This window comes from Arvicola amphibius, chromosome 3 (assembly GCF_903992535.2).
Source record: "Arvicola amphibius chromosome 3, mArvAmp1.2, whole genome shotgun sequence".
NCBI classification, from domain to species: Eukaryota; Metazoa; Chordata; class Mammalia; order Rodentia; family Cricetidae; genus Arvicola; species Arvicola amphibius.
The window spans coordinates 21,340,817-21,363,661 of NC_052049.1; the positions used below are offsets into that span (position 1 = coordinate 21,340,817).

A 22,845-nucleotide genomic window follows, 5' to 3' on the forward strand; every position below is an offset into this window, starting at 1 on the left:
ACTGCCCTGGGTTTGCTAATTGGCTCAAAGCAGGACTCAGGTCTCCTTGCACTTCAGTTCACTGTGTACTCAGTGCTGCAGCTGGTGAGCAGCAGTGCATCTGAAGAAAGATCTGTCCCCAGAAGATCCTAGAATCCAATACCAGAGGGAGGAAGATGCACATTTCAACCACAGAATCCTTAAAACAGTCACTTCAACTTATTTGGTATGGTTTGGCTATTTCCCTGACAAACAAGATACTTTTGACATCTATGAAGTTTCTTTTCTAATGGAGAAGAATGAACACACAATTTATTATTTTCGTAAGCGAGATGTGAGACACTAGCTCTCAAAAAAGGTTAATATTTTCTAAAGAATTCAATTATCAACTAAAGAAAGAAACTCTTGTCTTTCTAAAAGCAGTTAATTTTAAATGGCAATCAAGCTATTCACTGAAGACTAAAGCGGTACTATTGATTCCCGAGCACTCACCACAGTGCACAGAGCATCCAGTGAGTGCTGACTGAGAAATGCCACGGGAAGTCACAGCCAAACTCGTACTCGCTACAGCCAGTACTCAGGTCTCACATAAACTATCGACAGGGCTCACAGTTGCAAAGCTAAGATTTAAGATTCTATCCAGAGAAAACCACACAAAGCAGTTTGAAACGTATGAAAGGATTGCTACTAGCTTCAGCATGGTAGAGACTGCACTGCAAAACAGATAGTGCGCAGCTGGTTCCCTCCTAACGAGCCCCAGCTTTCCCGATGCCCAGCTCTCAAGAGGCTCCCAGAGCTTACTCTAAGGCCCTCGAGATCAGTGACTGCCAGACACGCCTTTCCACCATTGTAGGCAAATAAATATTATTTCACAGCAAAAGCTGTATGAGGCAAACAAAAGCTAATAAAGTTTAATTAAATGAACCAAGTGAAAGGGACGGTGAGCATGTTGTTTTATCTACGAACCTAACCTTGTCTCTGTACTTTTCCTGCAATGCTGCCACACAGCCACAGGAGTCCCTCTGCCTCTCTGTCCACTTTTTCCATGCATGCCTTTGTTTCTCTGGACTCCGTGTGAAGGAAGCCACTGCAGGGACTCTCACCAAATTCACAATGGTGAAATCCTACCCATATTTGAAGGGCCAACACCACCATACCCACGAAGCCTTCCCTGCGCTCTGTAACTAGGAATCTTTTCCTGACCATGTAAAAATCCAATGACTGGCCTGTGCCTCTGTAATGCCTGACATTCTACTTTGTATCAAGTTATTCCCCCCCCCTCTCTCTCTGTCTATCCTTTATGCCACCCAGGATGAACAACAAGTTACAGGCTAAGCAAGCATGTATCTGGGCCTCCCATTTCTTGCCCTCTGTTCCTACACAGTCATGAGAGGGAGCGGCTGAGGACAAACTCACTGTTAGGTGTCCTTCATGATGATCGGGGAAATGAATGAACAAGTACTCCGTGGCTACCAGCTGCATTATGGAGTCCCCTAGAAATTCCATCCTCTGGTTGTGGCCTCTGGAAAATGAGACATCATTGTAAGTAAACCAATCAGCATTGGATTAAAAAAAAAAAGTAACTTTTAAGCTTAACAACTTAAAAATTAAAGTGGGTTCATTTGGTTTTAAAGCATAAAACTAAATATAATGCCCTGACTCCCTCAACTGAGGAAAAAGTTAGAAAATGGCTATTTTTTAAAAATGTAACTTTTCTTTTAATCACATGTGTGTATAAGTATGTGCATATAAGACAGGAAGAGGGTGTTAGATCATCTGGAGCCATAGTTACCAATGGCTGTGAGCACCTGACATCCTGACATGGGCGCCAGGAACCAAGCTCAGGCCCACCGAAAGAGCAGTAACACCTTAACTACTACGCCAATCTGTCCAGCCCGAAAGTGAATATTTTTAAGAATTAAATGACTACTTAATTAAGATTAGTAAACAGCATCTGGGCAAAAGCAGAGTGGAACCAACTGAAAAATATAGTGAAATATAGAAAATACTCTTATAGGAAACAGTCCCTCAATTTTTTTCTAAAGCTACTAAATATGTAAGTTACTTATTCAAATCTGGAATTTTACAAATGTTTACAGAATCTATTGAGTCTTTAATTTTACAGTTTAAAGAGAGTTGGGAATTTTCCACTCAAGAGAAGGGAAAATACTATATTATACAACCCTGCATATGCACTAACATGTCCAATCTTGGTATTTACTTTTTTCTTTTCATTTTTTTTTTCTGTGTTGAGTACTGAACCCAGGGCTTTAATCTCTAGCAAAATTAAAATTAAATTTATTGTTAATTTCAATCGTCACAACAAATCAATTATCTAAAGTAGGAGCTGGAAAGCCATACTCAGCCACAACTTGTTTGAAAGTTTTACTAGAAAGCAGCCACATCTACTTTTTCAACCTCTGGTTGCTTCACGGTGTTATGGCAAGTGATGACAACTAAGCCACGTGGTCTGCAAAGCTGGTGACGTGTAATGCGTGCTTCCGTACGGACAAAGCTGGTGACGTGTAATGCGTGCTTCCGTACGGACAAAGCTGGTGACGTGTAATGCGTGCTTCCGTACGGACAAAGCTGGTGACGTGTAATGCGTGCTTCCGTACGGACAATGGTTTCACTCCCTTCAGATCCCATAAACTTCATGAAAACATCAAGGTGTCTGTCGACAGGACCAGAGGCTTGGGATTAGAGCACAACCCTGGTCCACGCCACTGTCCAGCTGCAGTCTGTCTTGCCACATGACTCTCCTGCAGTGTATCTGCCTTCTCAGCTCCTCTGAAGGACAGGAGGCTTGGAAACCCCTCCTCCACATGGTCAAGAGGGGCTACAGGAGTGCTCTTAACTCACAGGGTCAGGTGGTTGAATCCCACAGTTCTCAGAGTGAACGCCCTTGCCAGAAGTCGAACGTGGGTAAAAATTACTCCAATTGCCTCTTCAAACTCTGTAAGTTTCTGCAGAACTGGAGAAGTTTCAATAAGTTGTCGATCTGTATTTGGCTCTTGTAGCTACAGAAAAATAGAAATAAATTAAAAATCACATGTAGGTTTTGTTACAAGAGTAATTATCAATTCCAAGACACTGTTCTGTAAAATTCCATCTCCCGTGGGCAGAAATTTCTGAAATGCCAAATAAAAAGTGAAAGCCTCTTCCTCATCTCTTAGAATAGCAAACAGACCTAATATTTAAAGAAGGCTCAAATAATATTTTCCAATCTTCATTCAAATTTCAAGGCCAAGTTCTGTACACAGATAGTTCAAAATCCCTGGTATTAGACTAACTCTCTAAGGAAGACGCAAGCTGAAGAACAGCTGCCATATGGGTTTGTGCGTGTGCGTGCGCCCGTCTGTGTGTCTGTGTGTGTGTGTTCACACGTGCGTGCGTGCGTGCACGTGCAGGGGAAGTATGTGCCAGGGAGCAATGATTCTCAAGCTCCACTTGACCTAGCCAGAGGACAAGAAGCAATAGTTCTCAAGCTTGACCCTCATGAAGCCACTTGCAGGACTTGTCAAAGGCAGATGGCTCGGCCCGACCCTAGAGCAGCTTATCTTCCACGCTTGGATGGTCCTGGGAAGCTGCCTTTCTGACATGTTTGCAGGTGAAGGGACGCTGCTGTATATGAACTGCCCCTTTTAGAGTAACTGGACGACTGTGCAGCCACTAGAGACCAAACTGCTTGGGCAAATGAGCATCATTAAACCTGAACTCAGGCTCCAGGATATTATTCCTCCATGTAACAATGAGCCTTCAACAACTGGCAAGGAGAAAATATAAGAAGTAAAATTGACATTTTTAGCAACGTAGGGCAACCTTGCTGTGGGACAGTGGTCTTTTATTCTGTTACTTGTATTATTTTTAATAATATGCTGATTGGCCAGTTGTCAGGCAAGAAAGAGGGAAGCGCAGTCTGGAGTTGTGACCCAGTCTCAGAGGAAGCAAGATGTGACTGCCCTGCCGAGAAAGGTACCAAGCAACATGGCTAACTCAGACAAGAATTATGGGCTAATGTAAATTGTAAGAATTAGTTAATAAGAAGCCTGCTACTGGGCCAATCAGTTTATGATTAATGTAGACCTCTATGTGATTCTTTGGGACTTAATGGCTGCAGGACTGGACAGGACAGAAAACCTCGGTCAACACAACCTTATATTTTTAATAGAATATTCTTAAAGCACTCTGAGTTGCCATTTACTATTATAAAACCTCCCATGACAAGTGACCACTAGTAAGTGTTATTTATGTTAAATACATATTCATACAGAAGATGTGACTAGGTGGTGAAATACGTATACACAGGTCCTAAACTGCAACAAGGAAAGCAGAGAATAGAAACTTTGAAAGCAAACTGAGGAAAAGCTTGTCGCTGTGTGCATCTTTCAAATTCCTCAATCCTGAGCAGAAAAGCTATCATGATACTACATTTTTAATGTGCAGTGATACCATCTGAATCGACTTTAAGACCCAAATATAACTTAGCAATATTAACTGAGTAGTTGTTCTGCTTTTTAACTGTGCCTAAAATCACCTCTAACATTATTTTCCCTACAATAGCAGGCACAGGTATGCAAGAGTTAACAGTACATGTGGCATCTGTGGGGCAGAGCTAACCCTCCCCTGTCCCCCAGCAGCACTTCCTGTCTTGTGAGGAACACAACTCCCATGCTTTCCGGACCATGTGAGCACACACAACACCTGGGTACATGTTACAATTTATTTCCTAAAATTTCCTATTCTGACACCCAACACTGAGTCCTAATTCCAGGGAAGGGAAAGAAGGAAGGGAAAGCCATGGAGGTCTCAGGCTCGCAGTAGACAAGAAGGCCATACTCACTTGGAGTGGGTGGAGAGGATAATGGAGCCAGACTTCTCGTAGGTCCTGGAAAATGGAAAGATGTCTTCAATGCTCAAGGGAGTCATTTAACACACTCTAGAGTACTAAATAAAATGTCATTATTTGAAATACGGAGCTATTTCAGATGCGGACTCACCGCAGATTCAGTGGTACTGGCAAACTAATTTTTTAAAAGTATACTCTCCACTCCAGCTGCCTGAGGTGACTCTAATTAGCCTATTCAGCTGGGGAGGAAAAGAGCCTTGGAAAACTCGGTTCCACACTTGCTGAACCTAACAGGCTGGATTAAACTGGTTTACTCATGCTTCTCCACCCGCACACCCCAGGGCTGGGTGTCTGCTGCAGCTTTCATGAGACTCGGCTCACACCTCTCTTACATGCTTTAATGGCCGTGAGCTTGATGCAGAGGGAACGGGACACCCCACAACCAGTTCATGAGCCCTCATGGCTCACACGAATGTTTACCTGAAATCCGATAATAAACTTTTTGGAAAATGCTGTTATACTAGCTCATTGGCCAAGCTAAATCCAGGAGCACTTACAATTACAGTTTCCTTGGGACTGAAGGGTTTTTCCTTCAGGATGAGGAGCCTCCACCTAGATCGCTCAGGCCTTGACTTTTGCCTTTTTAAAACAAATGAGAAAAACAGCCTGCAAAGAAGCATTTTTCTGAAGTCTATCTTTGGCAGGGTACGGGAAGTTTAGGGTCCGCTGTGACACACAGGGTGGTGGAGTGAGAGAAAAGCCTGTGTGTTGGGACCAATTGAGTCCTGGCCTTCAGCTGCTCTTCCCTGTCTAGAGCCTTCTAATTGAAGTGACTAAAAGCTGTGCTTTGCCTAGAGGATCGGAGGATGGGATTTTCACCTGTTGGCCATTGACTGCAATTTAAGCCTCCATGGTACTATTAAAGAAGGGCTTTTGGTACCAGTGATTGAAGGTCTGTGTGTTTCCTCAACCTCCAGCCCCTTGCCCGAAGCTGGCGAACTGGGTTCTAGCGCATAGAGCGCAGACGGGGGGCGGTGCACAGCACCTGTGTTTCTGAACAACTCCCTTCTTAACAAAACACGGGTTCAGACTGTTTCAAGATGGGGCTTAAAGAGCAAACTCTTCTCTAAAGGTACAGGACAGGACTGTTAACCAAATCCACCACCTCTCCTTTTATTGCCCAGAGTGAATCATACTGATGGTCACCCCCTCCTCACACTTGCTGGGGTTCCCGCAATGTCTCGTTCTCTCTCCTCAACAAAAGGAACGCTTCAACATCAGTCTGTGGCTTGCCTGTCTCCTCTGGAGCATGTCACTGTTCCTACAGATCTTCATTCCAGCTTCGGTTTGGATTCTTTTGTTCTGCTACAGTGACCTCTAGTCTAAGTCACAATTTCCAATGCCTAATGGGCGCCTTTGACCTCGCATGCGCTCCAGAAGCACAGGAGCTCCTCCTTTTCAACGCTAAGCTAGCGAGTGTGGTGTCAGGAAGAGCTGCTGTTCTGGTGGGCCCCTAGGTGTAGGTCTGAGCTGCCGTTCTGGTGGGCACCTAGGTTTAGTTAGTTCCACGTGGGTAACATTCTCTCCAAGCTTCTGTTTTCTCAGGTGTGAGCAAAGATAATCCTAGTACCAAGTTCCAAGAGTTCCCTGCTATCTCAATGAGTAATGCAGTGAGAACACTAAACCCAGTGCTGGTCACAGGAAACACTACCATCAATAACAATGTATCAACAGCATTGCTAAGTCAGCTTTCTCCTCCAACCACTCCCAATTTCTCCAGAATTTGAGATTACGTACATTCTGATTCATTTTCTCCTTGCTGCTTCGTGGTTTTCTCTTTAACACACACACACACATACACACACACACACACACACACACACACACGCATGCACACACGTGCGCGTGCACACACACACACTATTTGCGATTTCTCCTTAGATGTCCCATCTTGGTGTAAATCATGCCGTCTTACACCTACATAGTTCACTCACAACCATTTCCTTTTACTTATCCCAGTGCAGTGTCAGACCCAGCAATACTTTGAATTAGCTCTAGGTCTATTGCATGCTTCTAGAAAACGTTCAAGATTGACTGGGTCATTAACACAGCATATTGATATTAAATACCTATCATGTATTAGGTTACTGAGATAAACAGGGTACAACTCTGTCCTCAAAGGGGCCTAATGAGGAAGAACAAAGGTAAATAACAGAGCTTAGGTACCTGCAGTAGGTCCCTTAATAATGAAAAATCATTTTCAACTATGCCACAGCTGCCACTTTCTCTGAGTGAATCTCAGATGAAAAGAAATGGATGAAGTTGAGACAGGCTTCATGAAGAATATCAGGCTATTACACCACGATGGGAGGAAGTGGGCACCTGAGGGAAAGCCACATCACTCTGCCTGGGGCTGTTAGAAAAATCGTCAAAGAAGACTTGAAGAAGACAAAAAAATCTAGCAAGCTAGCAGAGGGAAGAACCGAGAGCCAGCCATATACAGGCACAAAAAGAAAATGTCTAAGGAATGACATAAAGCGTGGGCAAAAAGGAAACTAAAACAGGTGGAACCTGTTTTAAAACATCAGATCTGGGCATGTGGTGCCCATCTTTAATCCCAGGACTCAGGAGGGAGGGGCAAGTGGATCTTTGTGAGTCTGAGGCCACCAGGTTTACAGAGTGAGTTCCCAGGGCTACATAGTGAGGCCCATCTAAACAACAAAACCCTGCCCAAACCGTCTATGTTATGCTTGCACAGACGAGGAATCAAATATCTTAAACCAGATTATCACTCACACACAGCACCACTTGGCATGACAAAAGACCGAGGCAAGCAGGGCTGAGGGCCTCAGAAGAACGCAGGGCAATTCGAGTGAAGCAGTCCGAGACTCACTTGAGCCAACAGTGATGACATTTTAAAACTGAATGGAGACATGGAGAAAAGAGCTTAGGGGCAGGACAGACTCTAAGCTTCCTGACTTCAAGATAAAAATAAAATCAAAATATGTTTGAGAGTAAAGGTAACGGGGCCAATACTAAATATGGGAAAGTGGCGAGTCTGTGGAGGACCCCACCAGGCTGCTCGAAACCATCTGAAGAGATGCCTTTTCCCATTTCTAGAGTGCAGGGAGAGGCCAGGTCAGAGGGAAAAGGCAGGTGAAGGTGGGGATGGTGACGTAATACCTTTCCACTGCTGGAGGAGGGCCAGTGGGGGAATCAACCCCAAGCTCCCCGCACTGGCAAACTCACTGGGTAAGCCTGTGCGGCCTCACAAACTAAAAGCAAACATTGCTGCAGAAAATAAAAATCAGTTGAGGGAGGACACACAAGACAGCTCTGCTGCTGAAAGGGCTGCAAGGAGAGCACAGACACTGCCAACGAGGGAGCCAACAGCACACACGCTCCCTTCTCATCCAGCAGCAGGACATCTCTGGAGGGCCTTCCTCCTGACAACACTGCCCTCTCACCTGCCTCACTGTACCCAACACCCCGAAAACCAACTACTGGGGACCTTCTCACCAGAGCACACCATTTCAAACTAAACCTTCTCTTAATTTGGTCTCATGCATGGCAGCCAACCAAGAACCTCAGTATTCAGCACCAGCCCGGCCTTAATGGATGCCTCTCTCCTTGCTTACACGGACACCCCCTTAGCTACACAGAGTTCATTAAGCATTAGTTGTCTGCAGTTCTTTCCTGGCTGTGGATGGCTGATTACATTTTCACAACATTACACATGCACACACGCACAAGCACACACACACATGCCAATGTTTCACCCATTCAATAACTAGTAGATTCAAGCCAATTTGGAAATGTCAATCAAGTTAAAAGGTCCAAGCTTGTATACATGAAAACTCTGAAGCCCAAAGTTATGTATTACTGGGCTGTGTTCAGTTTTACAACAGACACCAAAAAGAGTTCTGAATCAGCCACTCCATTTGTAAGATAAGGTTCGGGCTCTGCTTTTCCATTTATATACTTCTTCATTCCACCCTTTTAACAAATATTAAATGCTGGGCAGGTCAGCATTGCACTAGGCACAGGAAACACAAGATAAGCTCACTAAGTAGACAAATGGGACAGAGCAGTTTAAAGGGGAAAAAAAGTCTAAAAACAAGCAGATCCAATTAAGAAGACAAGATACAAACATGCCGGGAAGGAGCGTGGGAGTGGGTGCAGGTTAAGCCAGGACAAAGGAGCAGGGATAAACAGAGGTGAGGGAAACACTGAGAAAGGTGCAAAAAGGTTGCTGAAATTGCCAACACAAAATAAAGATTGGAACTATATTTTAAAATTTGAGAAAAAGGTCTTAAAATTTATGCTATCAGCTATAAGACACAAATCAAGACACACAGTTACTTGTGTATGTAGGATAAAATGAGGACTACAGACCATCTGCACATAATTCTATCACAAGCAAATACACAAATATAAACATCATCACATTATCTAGGCAAACAAATTCTTGGACGTCACACAGAGATCACATTTTTAAACATATTGACTTGTAACTTCACCAAGTAGTGCAGTGATGACCCCCGACAGAATGTAAGGCGCGGTGGTCTCCTGAGGACTGACCACCCTGACATCCTGTGTTCTTCCTCCTCCACAATTATGACGACATTGCTATTGGGAATACAGAGCTGCCTGTCCTTTTCAATGTTAGTGTGACTGGTTTGGGCACAGAAACCATTGAGGATGCTGCAGCACAAGCAAGAGTAACAGGGCATCTCTGCAATATCTACAGCCTAAAACACCAGCAACAGACTATTTCAGAGTCTTCAAAAATTATAATTGTTTTAGAAAGTTCTCCTAGATGATAAATTCATAGATCCACCAGAAACTCCTGTCTAAAATAAATATTCGTTTTCTAGTCTACTAATTTACAAAAAAAAAAACCCATAAACAGACTAATACCTTTAACTAAGCCTGCACAGGGTAGGAACCCATTAGTTCAAAGGTGCAAAACTAAAGAGAAACAACAAAGCACAGCCCCTCTCGCTGTATTAGTAACGCATATTTCATCTAGAAAAAACCACAAAGAAAGGTGATCCGGTGAAAGAAGAAGCCCGGGAAAAAATGCCAGCGAGCTCTCTCTTCTGCAAGAGCTGAATGAGCTGAGGTTAACGTACCTAACATCTACAGCCTAAGAGGGCTGGCATTAGGTTTCTCCTACAGTCTTTTCAAGGAACAAAACTTTCGCCCTAATATACGGCCGAGGGAAGAAGATGATTGAGTATAAATACCGGGTCATTAAAGAGTAAGCGTCCAAATAACTGTCTGGCTTCCTCCAGGCTGCCCTCCAAGTAAACGGCTCCTAGACGGGAGGAAGCGAATGCAAAAAAAAAAAAAAAAAAAAAAAAAAAAAAAAAAAAAAAAAAAAAAGGCCGCGTTAATATAATATTCAGAGAAAATTACACAGCTCTACAAAAAGCAAACAGACACGCCAAGACCAGTCAGAGAGGAAAGCCCAGGGGTAAGAAGAGTTTAAAGGACACTTCCCTGCTCTCAGCTATGCTCTGTACTAGAATCCAGACGGAAACACAAAGTTAATTCACTAAAATGTGCAAGCAGAAGAGGCTAAATATGAATTCTCGTGAACATGTGGCATATACACTATGAAGGGGACAATATTTAACCATACTAAAGAAAATCTTCAGTTCAGTTTCTGTTCTTATAGGGCATGTTTTACAACAAACATATGTATGGCTCTAAGAAAGAAAAACAAACTAGATAAAGCCAGAGTCTAGACCAAAGAAGACTTCTGAAAATAAGAACCAGGATAAGTTACACTTTTAATTTGAAATAATTAAGCAGAGCTGGAGAGATGGCTCAGAGGTTAAGAGCATTGCCTGCCCTTCCAAAGATCCTGAGTTCAATTCCCAGCAACCACATGGTGGCTCACAACCATCTGTAATGGGGTCTGGTGCCCTCTCCTGGCCTGCAGGTATGCACACAGACAGAATATTGGATGCATAATAAATAAATAAAATAAAAATAATTAAGCCTAAAAAGTATTATTACAAATGCATTTAGCATTAATCATAAACTGTTAGCATTATAGCTACATTTTAACTTGTTAGCAAAATAAAGCTGGAGTAGAAAAGTATTCTTTTCTTGAAATTGAAATCTCCTCTCTGTCTCAAGAATGGCTACCTTTCCACTGCAATGTTAAAGTGTAAGAGGCTTTTGATCAATATTACTAAGTTTCAACAGCTGTAGCAAAATGGACAGCACAGCAGCTATGGTTTCGGGACTAGCAGGAGCCAGGCTAACTACCCCACATTCCTCTTTTCCCCTTCATGGGGCAGCTCAGCAAAGTGTCCGAAGGTTGACGGGGTTCAGGCTCTTAGCTGACTGGTGGAACTCTACTCTGAACAGGACACTGCATGACTGGAATGATTCCTTCAAGACCCCCTTGAGGAAGTGACACTATCTCCATCTCTGACAGGGAAAATAAGGATCAGAGATTGGATTATTTGCCAAAGACACATATCAGACAACTTATAGAATAAGGAGCCAAATCATGTCTGCCCGCACCTGATACCAAACCGCAGCACTCTAAGTAGCATGTGTAAAAGGCACAATAATAATGCCATGTGAGAAACTCCCTGGAAACAGATTCTTCATGGAAAGCAGACACTGCTGGGCAAGAGTGGACAGCTATTAACATTCTCGTGCCAATCTCGTCAATATGAAACTGTGATAGAGGGGACTTTTGTATCCAACAAAGAAGACGGCAAAAGGAAATGCAAAGGATTCTGAGAAACAAAATGTACTTAATTGTTTACTTAAAAATCAAGAAACTGTCAATCAACTATAACATTGTATTGTAAAGTATATCTCAATTACCAGCTAATTAATTTTCCGTTCATTTCCTGTACCATATGCTGTAGTTAGAAAGCCTGGGTGAGAAGTGCCTGTATCAGTCTTGTTTTGCAAAAACAAACAGGAGTTACCCAGATCCAAGACCTAAGAATTAAAAAGGTTTTGTGTTCTTTTCACGATATTGAAATCAGAAAATCTTGTAAACAAGTTAAAACATGTTCAGAAGCCCAAATGAGAACTTATTAGCAATTTAGCTCCTGTCTCCTTGTGTGTGTACGCATGTCAAAGCTAGAAAGCAAGCCATCTCCATGCTAATTCGCTCCAATCCAGGAAATAGTAAGCATGACATCAGATGAAGAACACAGTAAGTAGAAAGCATGATTGATTCTTGGAGACGCTAAATAACTACAGCACAAGGTGGTGGGCTTTAGAACAAGTAATTCTACTGTAAGCTTCTACACTGAATTCATTCTACAATCCTACAATTCATGCACTCTCCAACAAGCTCAACACACGCGAGAAATTACCTATCAATGCTTCAAAACAATTGGCCATTGCATGCCGGAGGTCTGATTCTCTACACAGGTCCGGCCCATGGGCATACAGCATAAATCGATCCAGTTCAAGTTTCTGCAAAATCCAAAATGACAGAGAATGAGACAGTTTTGCCAACATAACTCTGCATCTCATGGGGAAGGGAGCGGCGGTAAACACTGTGACCCCCTGCAAGTTTATCGGGTGCTCAGCACCGTGCATTAGAAACCCATACACTTCAGTCCTGACCAGCTGAAGGATCCTCCAAACTCCACAGGCAGATTGGGGTCAGAAATGACTGGGAGGGATCTGACTTTTCAAATCCAAGTACAAACCTAGTATGAGACTACACTAAAAAGAAATCCTGCTACAAGAACATGGGCATCTGGGTTCACCTAGAAGATACAAACCCAACCCAAAGGTCATCTTGCCTCTTTGATTCCAGAAATACGTGACACAGATGATATCTGTACCATACAGAACGGGTGAGGACTTCAAAAATACTTTCAGCTCTAAACAGCTGACTGGGTGAGAATTCCAGGAGCTCTGTGTTTTGCACAAGAGCCCTTTCGGAGGCTCCCACTCCCATCTCGCTCAGGCTCAGATGTGCCGTGTAATCACAGGATAGTTTTAAGGGTATTGAGAATATCATCTGCACTTAACAGTATTTTCTTTTTTGGGTGTAGCCTTAGATAAAGTGTGTCCTAGGATGAGGAATAGCAGTATTAATCCATTAGTGTTTACTTCCTTTACATTGGGCTACATTTTATGGCTTTTTCATTCCTCCCCCTTAATGTGGTTTCTTTCCTTTGGGGGGGGAAGGGGTCGATAACAATTTGGAGACAGGGTCTCATTGTGTGGCTAGGCTGGCTTAGCTCTCTTCATCTTCTAATTCAGACTTTGACTTCTCCCTTTACCTTGATTTCCACATTGACTCATTTCATATCCTGATACACAATATAAGAACTTTTAGATAAAGCTAGTCCCAAACAAATGAATACTTCCTTAAAAGTTCCTGAGACTCAAGTAGTATTTTTCACAGGAGAAAGATACAAACTGTGGTGGTTTGAGTAAAAAAAGGCCCCCACAGGCCCACAGGGAGTAGCACTATTACGAGCTATGGCCTTGTTGGAGGAAGCCTGTCACAGGGGATGGACTTTGAGGTCTCAAATGCTCAAGCCATGCTCGGTGTGGCATTCTCTTCCCGCTGCCTACAGAACCAGATACAGAACTCTTGGCTCCTTCTCCAGTACCATGTCTGCCTGTAACCCACTATGCTTCCCGCCATGACAAAAATGGACAAACCTTTGAAACTGTAAGCCAGTCACAATTAAATGTTTTTTTTTAAATAAGAGTCACCATGGTCATGGTGTCTCTTCACAGCAATAGACTCCCTAAGACATAAATATTACATAAATATGTAATAAATTAGTTTTAACTTCCATAAAAAATTTAAAAATATTCACCAAACAAAAGCATGAAACATAATATGGAATAAGACACAAGATACTGAACAACCTAACACAGTTGGAATCTCATCAGTTTCTGGATCACAGACATTCAGATTATACTCACTATGTTAAGCGCCCATTTATACTGGAAACCCTACTAAGAATATAGTATAAAATATATTCAAATCAGTTTTGACTACCACAAATATAACGACAGAAAGTTCCTTTAAAAAAACAAAGCAAAATAAAAAACCCCTTGATCCCAGAGTGCCAGAGTTTACACTAAAATCTGTACACTTCATCTGTTTCGCAGCCTCATGGGGAAATACAATTGTGTGCTATGTCTGGAGTCCTGCTTGAGAGCAGACTGCAGGCTGCATGTTTATGTTAGAAACAATTACTCTGGAGTACTGAGAATTTCCAGCTTCTCATCCTCCCCACTCTCGTACCCTTGTTTCTCTACGTAGGTTCTAGCAGAACTCTTAAATGAGAGCGGGCACTAGAACCGATGGGCCTGACTCATGGCGGTGCCAGCCACCAAGGGTTTCAGGGCCACTGCTTTAGGAAAAGGTGGGACTGCCATGGCCTTTTGCTGGAGACAAACACTACCGGGAAGCCGGGTGGTGAGGGACCAATCGCCCAATTCCAGCCTGAGGACCTTTGTAAGAAAATATTCCTTTAACTTGTGTCTGCTTCTACAAAGACTAAAGTTAACTGTATTAGCGTAAGAAATAAGCAACTTCAAAAATCAAAGCAAAGGCGCCAGGCTTAGTTGTAGACACCATATTCTCAGTACTTGGAATCCGAGTCAGAGAACCCAATGAGGGTGGGTTTGGTGAAATAAGAGCACACAGAAATCCCCAGTGGGAGAATTGGCCAGCCAGTCGTCCCTCATGGCTCTGTATAGGATTCCATGTGTTACATAATGACTTGCCTTGAGGCTACAGCAATTTCTACAGCTGGTAAATTCGTCCCACTGTCATACCTCTAAGTGTTTGGGGAATAGTTGAGCAATTCCACTCTGCCCCAAACTGAAGAGAAACAAGGATGGATGGGCTGACAGTTCTTGGTTACTATACACTCCCAATCACATGAATATCCACCACCAGGAAGCACTTGACAAACCAGGTAAGCGCCAAAACAGTTTACACAGCCCTTGGACATTCCTCACTGGAAGGTTGCTAAATTCATGTTTGCTTACCTTGCTGAGTACAGTCTTCCAGCAGACATTCTGCTTCACACTCTCAAATGCCACCAACGGCGGCTGGCAGCCTACCACTGTACATTGTCAGGATGGTACTACAGTAAAACAATGCTTTTGCCAACACAAAAACCAGAGGCTAATATTTGCTCCATTTTTAATATTAGCACCCTGACAAGATGAATCAACAAGTCAGTCACAAAACTAGTCTTTTCCACTTCATATCAAAACGAAAGGGGAGGGGACACAGACTACTTAAGGCACAAGCAAAGAAAAGCTTTTCCAGTAGACGCTGGTGTCTAGGACTTAAGAGCCTCCATTCTTTCTGTTGTTGCATAAAGCAAAGGCCTACAATGTGAGAATTTAACATAAGAACAATGATAAACAATGTTAAAAGTAACTAGATGCTACAAATTTATTGACGTTTGCGTGATTTCTATGAACAAGGATCACGAAACCCACTTTAAACAGACTCATGAAAACTCATAATCTCATTTAATTCTCACAACCAGCATGCATGGTGGAAACTATAAATGGGAGAGCTGAGGTCTGGAGAGAACAACTCCTCTACCGCCACCCAGTACGTAAGAAAAGAGATGGACAGAACCCTCACAGGACAGCCAAAGCATCCATGTTCCTATTGCCTACGAGTTACTATAAGACATCACATGGAAAGATAAAGGCCAGATCAAACCAAAAGTGCAAAATCTTAGCACAAGTCTGAATTAAGTAGAGGTTCTGGCAGTCACTCAGCTAAGTCAATGAAGCAAGCAGACAGCCTAAATCCTAAATCTTAACTAATGGGATTTATGATTTTGGAGATTCTTAAAGCTCTAAAAAGTATCCCTTATGGATGTGAACTGTCTGAAGAATTCTGTTCAGAGCTTTAATTCTGCCTATTAACAAAAATTAATAACAAATGTAATATAGAAATATTCTATAAAATATACAATTGCTTTTGCATTCCTCCCATGTTAATTTCCCCCAATTGTTGAGCCTGTTCACGTACATCTGTCAATTTCTTCCTCGTCTGTTTTCAAGTTACCTCACTGTGGAGTTCATTAGCTGCTGGTGAAATCCACAAAGGTAACAGACCAAAACAAACAAACAGGCAAACCCCCACCATGGTCTGGTCCATAAAGTATGATTCCCCAATATACTCCCAAGGTGGATTCAACCTGCTGCAGAATTCTGTTGTGAGAATGTCAGGCCCAGGCAAAGGCTTCAGTGGGTCACACTACCTTCGCAAGCATGGCCAGGTGCTGGTTCTGAACAATGGCCGTCCGATAGGTTGCCAAGCCGCCTTCTTCCAGACTAGGAAACAAATAGTACAGGTGGACACTGTTGGAAAAAAAAAAAAAAAAAGAACATAATCTAGCCTGCAAATGTGCATCACAAAACAGTCTGTGGTTCTGCAACAGAGGTGACGCCATCTGCAGCAGTTAGTAGTTGCCCTGAGGTAACCTTGAAACCTTGAATAAATTATTTACAAAGGCACTAAACCCCAAACAGCAGCATCTACTCATATGTCCATATACTTTTGTTAAGAGTTCCCTGGAGGCAGATGTAGCACACATATCTGTAACCCTGGCATTCTAGAGACGAGAGAATCACAAGTTCAAAGCCAGCCTGCTGTATATGGTGAATTGTAAGCCAGTCAGGGATAGAGAGTAAGACCACAGCTCCAAAACCAAAAAAAAAAAAGAATTTCCCTGAAATTTGATAAAGATACAATCTGTCACACTGTTTGTGACTAATGGAGCAAACATCTGAAAATCCCGTGGGATTATGGGTGGACCCTGAGTACAACGCGGGAGCCCCGCGTGGCAGTGCAGCAGACACTGACACTACAGCAGGGTCTAGGCAATGGCCGTGGCCAGGGGCGGGGTCACAAGGCGCAGCTCTCTGCCCCATGGCGCACCAGCTCATCAGACCTGCTGCCCACCAGGACAGCTACGCTCATTAGTCTTGGAGGAACAGGAACCGGCTCCTTCTCTTTGTGCCTTTCTTCAGAAAACCACTGACCTAGAGAATAAGACAGTTCCAGACAGTTGCAGGGGAAGCCTGTGTCACCTCCCTAAGGGAAAGATCAGGAGCAGGGAGAGACAAAATGCACTTTCTGGTCCCTACCACCAATCAAAAACCTTAGAAGAGCCTTGGAACACTCTTGTGCAGGTCACACACACAGGCACATTCACACCCTCGTTGGCACACACCCAGCCATTAAAATTACTTGTAAGCTTTACTTCCCTCAAGATTAGAAGACAGAACAGGATCAAAGGCAAATCCTGGAAGACGAAATGACATTTTAAAATATCATCCCTCCCTTTCCAGAGGAATAAAAGCTCTGTAGCACTAGTCGAGGAGCGGCTGAAATCCTGTGGCTGTAAGCAACATTAACACATGCTTGACAGGACAGGGACACCGGCCTTTCATCTTGTAATCCACTCATTACAGCAGCAGCAAGAGCAGGTGTCAGGGCAAGAGCCACAGACATGTGGCTGTTAAGCTCTTCAGAAGAGAAAATACACAGTGCCCCAGTGCCTTGCTTGCTAATTACAAAGGAGGTAACACAGTAAGCATGCAACTTAGCAAATGTAAGTCCTGGGGAAAGACTTACTTACCTGGTCAGAAACTCAACGACAGCATCTCCCAGGAACTCCAATCTTTCGTTGTGATTAATCCTACAATGAAAATTTAAAAGATGATTTTAAAAAAAGCGCATTTAGGGCCAGTGAAATGGCTCAAAGGGTAAAGAATAATGTTGCCAGGGTGCCTGGTCACCCAGTATGAATCCTGGGGCCTACATAATAGAAGGAGAGAATGACTCCCACAAATCGTCCGCTGATCTCCATATATGTGCCATGACACAAACACATGCGTGTGCACCATACATAAATGTAATTTTTAAAAGCTTCTATTTAAAAAAATAGCATTTACTTTCTCTCCCTATCTTTTCAAAAAAAAGAAACATTAGGGTTAGTTCACTAAACACCTTACAGACTTATCTCTCTTATTCAAGAGCTATGGCTATCCTAGCTTATCCTGAGGACATCCAGGTCCCATCTAGTAGGAAAGCGTGGTGGTTTGAATGAGAATGGCCTCCACAGCTCAGATATTTGAATCCTTAGTCGCCAGGGAGTGGCGCCATTTGAAAGGATTGTAAGGATTAGGAGGTGTGGCCCTGTTGGAGGAAGTGTGTCACTAGGGTGGACTCTGAGGTTTCAAAAGCCTATGCCAGGCCCAGTCTCCCTCTCCCTACAGGTGAGGATGCAATTCTTAGCTATTGTTTCAGTACCTGCCTGCAAGCCCTTATGCTCCCCGCCATGATGGTAATGAATTAAAACTCTGAAAACTGTAAGCAAGCACCCAATTAAACACTTTCTTCCATAAGTGTTGCACTGTCTTGGTCATGGCGTCTCTTCTCAGCGACAGACCAGTAAGTGACTAAGACAGAAGGCAAGAATGGGTTTCATCCCATCATACTACATGGCTCTAACTTTCTAACCCAAGGCTTCTTTCCCCTGAAAACAAGACTAAAAAGCTCCTAGAAGCCAGGTGCTATCAAGCTGACTATGGTGTCTCCACTCTGCTACCCGTACCCGCTGAGCCTAAGAAAGAGGAATGCATTCCAGAAGAGTTCCCGAAACAGCATCTCATCACCTCACCTCCACACTCAACCAGACCTAGTCCTTGCAGACAGGCCTAACCTGTCTGTCACCTTATAACTTGCTGCTGGCTTCTCCCAGCTGTGTGCTGGCCTCCTGTTCCAAACCACTAGAGAGTCTCCGAGAGGGGCCCTCCAAAGAACAGTCAATCACTGCCCCTCTTTAAGTCAGGCTTTCTCCCTCCCAAGAACTTTCTACTCTCTGTCCCTCTGCACTCAGATACACTGAAAATCCAGTTTATCCCTCAAGGTTCAGGAAAATCTCTATGACATCCTGCCTGATGATGCCCCTCCTCAATGTAGACACTCCCCTCCCCAGTATATAGATCATACTTTGTTTCTATGATAAAACGTCTATAAAGAAGTCCCTGAAACCTCATCTCAATTGATGCCTTATATTTGCATGAACAGGATATTCAGTTAGGGTTGTAGGTCCGTGACAGAGCACCTGTCTTGAACCTGAAACCCTACATTCAATTCTCAGTAGTGTCCCCCCCACAAAAGAAAACTCCTTCAGGAGTTAATAGCCAATAATGGAAAATAAAGAATGAGAGAAAACTAAACATATATATCAATTTATGCCTATGCTGAGGATATCTTGATCTCACTGATTCTTTAAAGAGTACACACATGCATCTATTACACATATAACAAAGAATACATGAATGCATCTATTACACATACACACATATAAAGAGAATACACATGCATCTATTACACATACACACACATATAAAGTACATTCATCTATTACACATACACAGACATAGAAAGAAAACATGCATGCATCTATTACACATACACACATATAAAGAATACATGCATGTATCTATTACACATACACACACATAGAAAGTACATGCATCTATTACACATACACACATACAAAGAATACATGCATGTATCTATTAAACATACACACAAATGTAAAGCAGTCAGTCCTATAAAAGATTTCTCCGATTCTTATACACCTTGAAGAACACTTTTTGGGTTTTGTTTACATTTTTACTACTGTATTACCCCAGAGTGACTAGGAAGACTATATGGTGTTTTGTAATTGAGCCAAGCATGTTGTTGCAAGTCTGTAATCCCAGCACTCAAAACGCCATCCTGTGCTACAGAATAACACTTCATCTGTTTCTTTGTCTGCTTCCACGTATGTCTCTCTTCTTACAAAAACACATGCAAATTAAGAAAGGAATAGGAAGATTTTCAAAAGGAAAAAAAATTACACTATTGTGTTTCATAAGCCATGAAAAAAAATCTATTTTCTCTGACAGAGATTTTTCCCCTTAACAATTCTATGTATTACACAGCCAACATAACCTAATGTGAAAAAAGGGAGCCCTGTCAGGAGTTTGGGGGTAAAAGATAAACCACATCCCAACTGCAGCTTTATAGCAAATAAGATGACTCCTAGTTAAAGAATGGGAACTGACAAGTCATGTGTGATTTTAAATGACATCTTACCAGCATAACTTTTACTATAATTTCTTTTAAACTTTCATAGAGACAGTGACTATGTCTAGTATTTTAATTGCCAGAAACTGGACTGTTCAGTTTGTTAAAACTCATGATCAACAGCTCTAAAAAGGTCTGTTCAATAGCGAGTTTACCATTCATTAAAAAAAGAAAAATTAATAATAAAAAAATAACCTGCCCATATCTGGCTTTTTTCTATTTCCACATTATGACTAAACTCTGGCAAAAAAACTAAACCAAACATGGGGACTGAATTTCACTCTGGTTACTATTATGCTGGTCAGTTCCTAACCCAACAGTTTATCTAGAATATGGACAGTGTGTTATTTTGAATGAGAATGACCCCCACACTCACAAATATGAACACTTGGGGGAACGATCTGGACAGTATTAGAAGGAGTGGCCTTGTTGGAGGACATGCGTCTATGAGGGTAGGCTTTGGGGTTTCAAAAGCCCATACCACTCCCAGTGAGTTCTCTCTGCTTCCTACCTGTGGCAACACTGCAAGCTCTCAACTATAGTTCTAGCACCACCCGACTGCCATGCTTCCACCAAAATGGTTGTGAACTCACCCTGTGGAACCATGAGCCTCAAATCAAACGCTTTGCTAAACTGCCTTGGTCATGGCTATTGACACAGCAGCAGGACAGTAACTAAGACACAGACTAAGTTACCAGAGCTTACAGCAATGGCAAGCCTTCTGTCCCCTCTACTGTTCACGCTTTAATCCTCTTCTTTACCAACAAAGCGAGATCCAGCGTAGGATGTCTGCTGAGTAGTACACTGTCTGATTTTGAGAACTGAATTAACAGAGCCATTATAAAACTGGAATTGTCTGTCACATGCATACCTCAAATTTCATCTAAAAAATTCAATGTACCTTAAAAAATAAGCAATCTCTCTATACTAGCAAACTGTCTAAGGTGCCATTTATTCCAAACAAAACTGTCTTTGTATGGACCAGATTCAAGGAGCGGACACACAACTTTTCCTTTCACATTTCATGTCTCAAGTGGTGACTAGTAGGCAGACCTATAGGGGCCTTGAAAGTCAGGGGAAACTTGTACCCGACTCAGGAACATCCCTCACTGTATGTAGCTGGACTTAAGGGAGGAGAGGTCCCAGCCTCATCAGATCTTAGGCCCACTGAACTTGTATGAATCATGTGTACAGGGCTGGGTAGAGAGTAACAGAAGACACTGACTTTTGGTCTAGACACACTCATACACACACAAACACACACATAGCTGGGTAGAGAGTAACAGAAGACACTGACTTTTGGTCTAGACACACTCACACACACATACACACACACAGCTGGGTAGAGAGTAACAGAAGTAACAGAAGACACTGACTTTTGGTCTCGACACATACACACACACACACACACACACATGAATGTGCATCTGCACACATGTGTACACACACCTATACCACACAGATAGTAATTACTGTGAACAGTAATTCTTTGTTTTAATATTTATCTATTGAAGTGTCTTCTCTGTGAAAGGTTACAAAATGAAAAGGAGAGAAAAAGTAGGATCACAGGCCTTCAAAACCCTCACTATCTAATAAAGGGAATTAGTGTTGCAGCATGAGCATAATATGCAAAAGGACATGCGTCGTGTAAAAACACCAGCAGGATTTCACAAGGCCATCTGGACATTCCAGAAGCAAATATAAAATGTCACCTGGCACGTGAGGAAGTAAGAAAGCCTACTGCTCACCACATGAAGAAGACATACGTGCCTGGAAACCTAGTCCAGGGCCAGGTCAGGGGGACTGCACTGCCAGGTGGTAGCTCAGCTTTTGCTTGGTTGGTGGAAGCTTTGGAGCAGACAACACCTAAGATCTCAAACTGAGATGTCATTGGTAGGGAGATGTCTGACGCGACAGCGGCTCCAGGGAAAACAGGCAGAATGTGGCTGGTCACTCCTAATGGTTCTGCAGGGTGGGCGCAGAGGGTTCAGAACACTACAAGGGAAGTTTGATCAAGAACCTGGTGGACCAAAGTTCTAGCTCAGGGGCCTCCATTCTTCTCCCCTCAATTAGTATTAGAAACATCTCTACTTAACCCCTTGCTTGAGACCCAACCACCAACTTGTACTCTTGGGAAGTGTGCTTCAAAGTGAGCAGCTGCTTCTGAGCTGTGACAACTCCATTCCATCTATACAGCAGCTGAGGGACAACAAGGGAGAGGGCAAATAGTTTAAAGTCAACTCAATTATTCAAGTGCACAGCACAACACTGCCCTAGAATCCCGGAACAACTGCCTCATCTATCCCGAGCCCCTTGGCAGTTGGCATGATTCACTTTTGATCTTCACAAGCACTTAGCGGTCTCTCCTACATAATTCAGGTTTCTGGCATTCTCATCCTACCCCAGGCAATCGTGCCTCCCGACGAGTGGTGGGTTGTGGGACTTGATTTTGGATCTCCTAAAACACCTATAAACTGCCTCTAACTAAAAGACTCTGGACAAACGTCTGCTGAATTAAATGTGTGTGAAGTTCCTTAAGCAGGGCTCCTGCGGCTGGGGCCAGGAGGCTCTTTCAGATCACACACACAAAGTCAACGCTACATCTACAAACACCACAGCGTCATGGCAAAAGTAAAAGACGATAGCCTTCTGCCAGCTTCCCAGGTTGCGGCTGCAGTCACTCATCCATGTTTGCTATCTCAGTTTTGGATCTTAGCTGCTGTCTGCGCTGAAGCTTCAAAAGAGTCAATTCAGAAACGACATAATTCTGAGGTCATGTCATATGTAATTCTGACATCATTCTCTGTGCCATGGTTACAATCTGCCCCCCCCCCGCCCCACACACAGACACATTCTTGTTCACAATCACACA

The 22,845-nt window shown here is 43.0% G+C and overlaps 1 protein-coding gene across 4 annotated transcripts in view; it reads right to left on the reverse strand.

The window, feature by feature from the left end:
- Positions 1-22,845, reverse strand: part of Drosha (drosha ribonuclease III) — a 110,456-nt gene that overhangs the window by 16,660 nt on the left and 70,951 nt on the right. For all 4 annotated transcript variants that reach the window (XM_038323525.2, XM_038323523.1, XM_038323524.2 and 1 more), the window contains 7 exons: positions 17,470-17,529; positions 16,087-16,186; positions 12,187-12,289; positions 10,078-10,148; positions 4,823-4,867; positions 2,842-2,999; positions 1,396-1,501 (listed from right to left, as the gene is read on the reverse strand). In XM_038323525.2, the coding sequence (XP_038179453.1) occupies positions 1,396-1,501; positions 2,842-2,999; positions 4,823-4,867; positions 10,078-10,148; positions 12,187-12,289; positions 16,087-16,186; positions 17,470-17,529 (643 nt within the window). The remainder of the gene's footprint in view (positions 1-1,395; positions 1,502-2,841; positions 3,000-4,822; positions 4,868-10,077; positions 10,149-12,186; positions 12,290-16,086; positions 16,187-17,469; positions 17,530-22,845) is intronic.